At 39.6% G+C, this 5,638-nt stretch overlaps 1 protein-coding gene across 1 annotated transcript; it reads left to right on the forward strand.

The window, feature by feature from the left end:
* The first annotated feature begins 4,381 nt into the window (after window positions 1-4,381).
* Window positions 4,382-5,188, forward strand: LOC149086330 (uncharacterized). Its single transcript, XM_089232356.1, has one exon. It carries the CDS (start codon window positions 4,382-4,384, stop codon window positions 5,186-5,188), a length of 807 nt encoding a protein of 268 aa, XP_089088482.1.
* The last annotated feature ends 450 nt before the right edge of the window (window positions 5,189-5,638 follow it).

Here is a 5,638-nt window from a genome sequence, read left to right on the forward strand (position 1 = left end):
TTTTATTTTAATTGTTCTTCCTGCCGGTGGCAACAGAAACATTCTGTTTATTTACTTTCTGTCCCTTCCGTGTGTTTTTTTTCCCTATCGCAATGAATGGTGCTCAACCCAAGCGATGCTCCAAGACCATCGCCGCTCAGTATGATTTGATGATAATTTTTTTGGAGAAACGCCATGTTTTAATTCAGGGGAAGCTGTCCTCTGACCTCACAAGTCACGACAAAAATACAACATGGTCACGGCTGGCGACAAAATTAAATGCCATTCCGTATGGTCCCAGCAAAGATGGGAAGGTTTGGAAAAAGGTGAGTACTTCCAAGTTTATTGAATTTTACCTTGTAATTTATGAAATATAGTTAATTTATTAAATATGTTTCGTTTATAAAACCAAAAGTTTTGTTTCCTGCTGATGTTAGAAAAATTACAGAAACGAAATAAGGAAATATTGCATTTAATCGCTTAAACTAAATTTTTTTTTTTATCAACATCTCTCAAAGGAAAAAAAATCTAATGTAATTGTTTTTTATGTGGTTTATATAAACAATGGTAGAATGTTACAAAAATTAACAGCGGTCCAAACAGGCCTTTTTGAATCTGGTTTTGAAGGTTGAATTAATGTGGCAGTTATGCATAGGATGATTATTTAAACCACAACATTTCTTTTTGTGTAGACATGGACTCACTACAAGAGTGCTGTGAAAAAAAATGTGAAATTCACTTCATCCAATGTCACATTTTCTCACAAGCGAAGAGCTTCTTTACATTGTGATCTCATTAAATTTAACTTTTGGGATACTGTGCCTATTACCTCTGGCATACAGAAATGTTTCACACATTTCCAATTGAGTTTTGTGGTCTTCCAGTTAGTGCCGTCTTAATGCATAGCCCCCCCCCCCCACCAGGTTTGAGACTGCTCTGCATTTTCAGAAACTTATAACACATACAGTTGTGACATGATGGCATTGGGTTGTATCATCATTGTATATAACTGTCTGAAAGTTTGATGCATAATGGATATGATTATGAGGTATTATTTGTTAAATCTCCTTCACTTGAATACACATTTCAGGTCCTGTTGATGTATCCCTTACTGTTCCTTCCCATCAAAAGGAAACAGCCTCAGCTTCATTGAACAGGACGCCACAACGAAAAAAAAAAGGGGGGGATGCGATAGAAGAGCTCATACAGGCACAGGAGGAAACTGCAATAACCTTCAAAGAAGTACCCACTTCTATAAACAATCTTTCATCACAGTTATGTAACATGTTTAAAGATTTTATTGAAGTATATAAGAAAAATTAAAATTGTGATTTTTTTTTCCTTTTTATTGATTGAATTTGTATTGCTGTATTTGATTTAGATAGGTCACTTTTTAATCTCCCACAGGAGGCTGGAGGATAATATGGCCCTGTTTACAGTTAAATTCAACTATTTAAAAATTCATGAAATGTATGCATCGGCTAACAGATTTGGAAAGTTAAAATGAACGAACATAAGGAAGGATCAAGATCACTAAAAATATTTTAATAAAAACTATTGCCGATATCTTTTTAAAACCAAAATCAATGAATTCCTCACACCTTGATTAAGTAATGAGTCAACTCTCAGTTACATTTAGTTTCATTGTGCATTTATTATTTTCTTTTCTTGCAAAATTTGAGGTATGGCAAGAATTTAACTGCCAGGACAATACATTGCAGCATAAAACATTCGAAACTCAAGGCATTTTATAAGCAATACTATATTCAAAAACTGAAAACATCACAATCAAAAATTCACAAAGATAAAACTTAGAAGACAAACGCAACATTTGTGCATGCCTATCTGGTCAATAACGTTTCCCCTCCCTATTTTTGACTGCATTCACACGTATAGGTTGGAAAAACACACCCGCAGCCAGTGTGTACCGCTCAAAAAAAAAAAACCACACAGTTCACTAGCAATAGTCATCATTACCGCTGAGCATCCATTGCCTCGATGTTAACATTGTGTCAGACAGAAATCGTTACAAATATCCTGAAATTTAGTAATGGAAAAAAAAATTCTTTACATAAAGGTTGAGAACAGTGTTCAGACAACATACGTGTATAGTACTACAAGAACAAATTCTGTTTGATAGTTTGTATAAAGATATCACACCGTTTATTATTTTATGTCATTGCATAGTGACAGTTTTCATGGAACGTATCATAAATGACTACTAAACCAGACATGCACCTCAGCCATATTGCTCTGTGGAACTTCTAGCAAATTGATACATGTTTGAATGTGCGTGTCCGTGTTGTGAACCTAATGTGAAGCTTGTTTCTGTCTAATGTTTGTTATAGTGATGCCATGTGAAACCATGGCCATAAACTCATTGAAAATTTGGAGGGAGGGGGTCAGGCTCAAATAATGGTGTCGTATAAATGCAAAAACCATATAACTGGTGCTTTTAAAAAATTAACCCCCCCCCCCCCCCACAGACGTTTCCCAAAATTCAAAATCATAAAGGATGATTATTGGCAAGAAGTTGAAATACTATATTTCTCACCAATTGTGCGTTGACGGAGTGAAACTGCTTCCCGTTGACGTAGGAAGGCTCTGGATACTTCTTGTCAAACTTTGATGGTGCCACAACAGGAATTTGTATACAGTCTATGGCACAGATAATTCCGAGGAATTTGAGCTTCTCCCAAAAACTCTCTTGCAGGTCGACATATTGGGACATCTCACATACTTATGGAGCATAAACGTATTGATGGCCTCAGTAACTGTATGGATAGAGTTACTCACAGACTGTTCGTACATCCCCAAACAGATGTCTTGGCTCAGGCTTCTTTGGTAGGCACCAGTGGCATGCACATAGAACCTGCGCAAAAGTTAAATCAAACATGAGGTAGTTGTTCAAGATATATTGTAAAACTATTATATTTGAATAAACTAATGTTATGGTAAAGTGCTACGAGAAACTTCTGTTAGAAACAAATGCTAACGCGCTCACGGAAAATGTAACCACACCCCCCCCCCCCAAAACATGAAAACAAATGACATATAGTGTGGCTATCGGTTAGTAATCGAATGGTTGCTATTAAATGAGGTCATTATAACGAGCATATAGACTGTATACCGTATCTCTCACTCATCCCCCAGAGCAAAAGTACAAGGGAAAAACATGCATAAGTGAGAGCGGGGCTGCAACTAGGGGGGGGGGGGAAGCAGATGGGTCTCGGGCACTAGACCCGAGGAGGGTGCAAATTTCATTCTGATACCTCTCCTTCAAAACGTTACAAAGGGGCATCAAAATACTCGCTTGCCTCGGGTGACCAAGCATCTAGTTCTGGACCTCAGTGAGAGAAGCATACAAGCGAATAGCATTATTATCCATGCAGTGTGCAATCGCTTCAGTACTCACAAAAATAGGTAAACCATTAAGTGAATATTTCATTGGAACAACTGTGATGGACAAAGGGTGATCTAAACAAAATACTGTAAACTTGTTTAGGGTACTTATTAATTTTACTTACACACACACACATATACACAGGCAAGGCTTGACAAATGGAAAAAATGTTTAGGCGCCAGCCCAATTTCTTAGCTGCCCTGCAAAATTTGGGAATCACAGGTCTGGGGTTGTCTCAAGAACGCAATGGGTCCATGTGCCCCCATTCCGCAGGACCCCTACGCTTGGATCTTTGCCGGTCCTTTCCAGAAAAGGCGAATTTAGAGTGTAAAACAATGAAAAATGATAGAAATCGTCCCCGGGCCCCTTCAGCCCCACCCTTGCCTGAGGCCCATGCATGGTACCCACAAAGTTATATTCTAGGACCCCCTTAATTAACTGAAAGGGCCTATAGCTTATAAATTTTATGCTTTCCTCGCGAGAATCGGAACAGCTTCGATATAGGGGACACGCCAAATTGGCGACTTTTTTCCGATGATAAGTCGCCATAGTTGGCGCGCTCTGGTTCGTTGTTGTTCTTCCGGGTTGTCGTTGTTCCAGAATATTCGAACTAGTTCTGAAAAATACTGCTAGGTGGCGATACTTGTTGTAGCGCGTCTTTTCAAACAGCCGTACAGCCATTTTGTCGTTTGTGCTTGTCCGACTGTTTGGATTACATTTTCGTCGTCTGGTCAGGTTGTTTTGTTCCCTTTTTTTTTTTCCTTTCCTATTTCAATTTGTCGTATTTGATTGCATTTCGTCATAACTTCTGTTTTCAGCGTTGTTAAAAAATTTCAGGGTATAATTTCTAGTCAAAAACTCACTCTGAAATTTTCGAACAACCGGGCAACGTTGGGTGAGGAGGGCGTGGGTAACATCATTTTCTATCAGACGTACCTATGCCCAAATATGCCCTTGTTTTTGGAATTTTTGCGCGAAACAGGGCTCATCAAATCATCAATGCGTTGCCCAAAATGCGGAAATGTCATGAAGGTAACGTCAAAAAAGGATAGTTCCGACGGTTTCATTTGGGTCTGCATGGTTAGTACGTGCAGAGCCAAGAAATCGATTAGGTTTGGCTCATGGTTCGGGTTTAGTAAGCTGAATATTCCCGAGATTTTCCTGCTATCCTATGAGATGATGCAAGGTCAAACTACAGCCAGGATCGTTCGGGAATATTCATTTTCTTCCGGAACCATGGCCGACTGGCGACAGTTTATGAATGGGATTCTTCTTGATTATATCGAGCTCCATTCGGAGAAAATAGGCGGAGTCTGTAAGACCGTTGAGATTGATGAGGCAAAATTTGGGAAGCGGAAGTATAATAAAGGCCGCAGGGTGGAGGGTCAGTGGGTTTTCGGGGGGGTAGAGAGGGAATCAGGGCGGTGTTTTTTGGTCGCCGTTCATGACAGTTCCGCGGATACGCTCGTTGGGCTTATCGAAACCTGGATTGAGAAGGGCACAACCATTAATTCAGATTGCTGGAAGGCCTACAAGCGTTTAGACGAAAAAGGGTATACCCATTTGAAAGTCAACCATAGCGTTGAATTCAAGAATGCTGAAACAGGTGCTCACACGAACACCATTGAAAGCACATGGAGACACGTCAAGGCCACACTTCCGGAATACAACAGGCAGGCGGATTTTAAATTTTATTTGGCTCAATTTATGTTCCGGAAATCATGCGCAGCTAAAAATATCGATGCATTCAATGCCTTTTTAGAACTCGTTAGGGAAATCAAATGGGAGAACTTCAAAACCGTGTAGACGTTTGTGGGCTTTTCGCGACCCTTTGCATTTGTATATATGATATGGTCATAGTATTTATTTATTTATTAATCCAGAGCATTTATTTATCAATCCAGAGTATTTATTCCAGAGCTTATTTTTGTTTATGCAATTTTTTTATTGTTTTGCCTGTTTTCTATGCTGGTGATTTTTTTTATTGTTTTTGACTGTTTTCTGTGATGGCGATTTTTTTTTTCGGCGCCGTAATGTGCCTAACGGCCTTGGAGACTTCTGATGGGGTCATCGGACATATTTGGCGCCGAAAAAAAAAGTAGCCGAAAATCGCCAACCGGTCCCCTATATCGAAGCTGTTCCCGAGAATCATAGCACCAACTCTCACTTTTACGAGGCCACTTATGCACATCGGGTCGTGCCCGGAAGGGGCCGCACGTGTTAAGACGGCACTGCACAGAACTACATATTTTGTGC

Source organism: Pholcus phalangioides, unplaced genomic scaffold, assembly GCF_987345545.1.
Source record: "Pholcus phalangioides strain wild (caught in Gottingen) unplaced genomic scaffold, Ppha-v1.0 ptg000005l_1, whole genome shotgun sequence".
In the NCBI taxonomy this organism is placed as follows: domain Eukaryota; kingdom Metazoa; phylum Arthropoda; class Arachnida; order Araneae; family Pholcidae; genus Pholcus; species Pholcus phalangioides.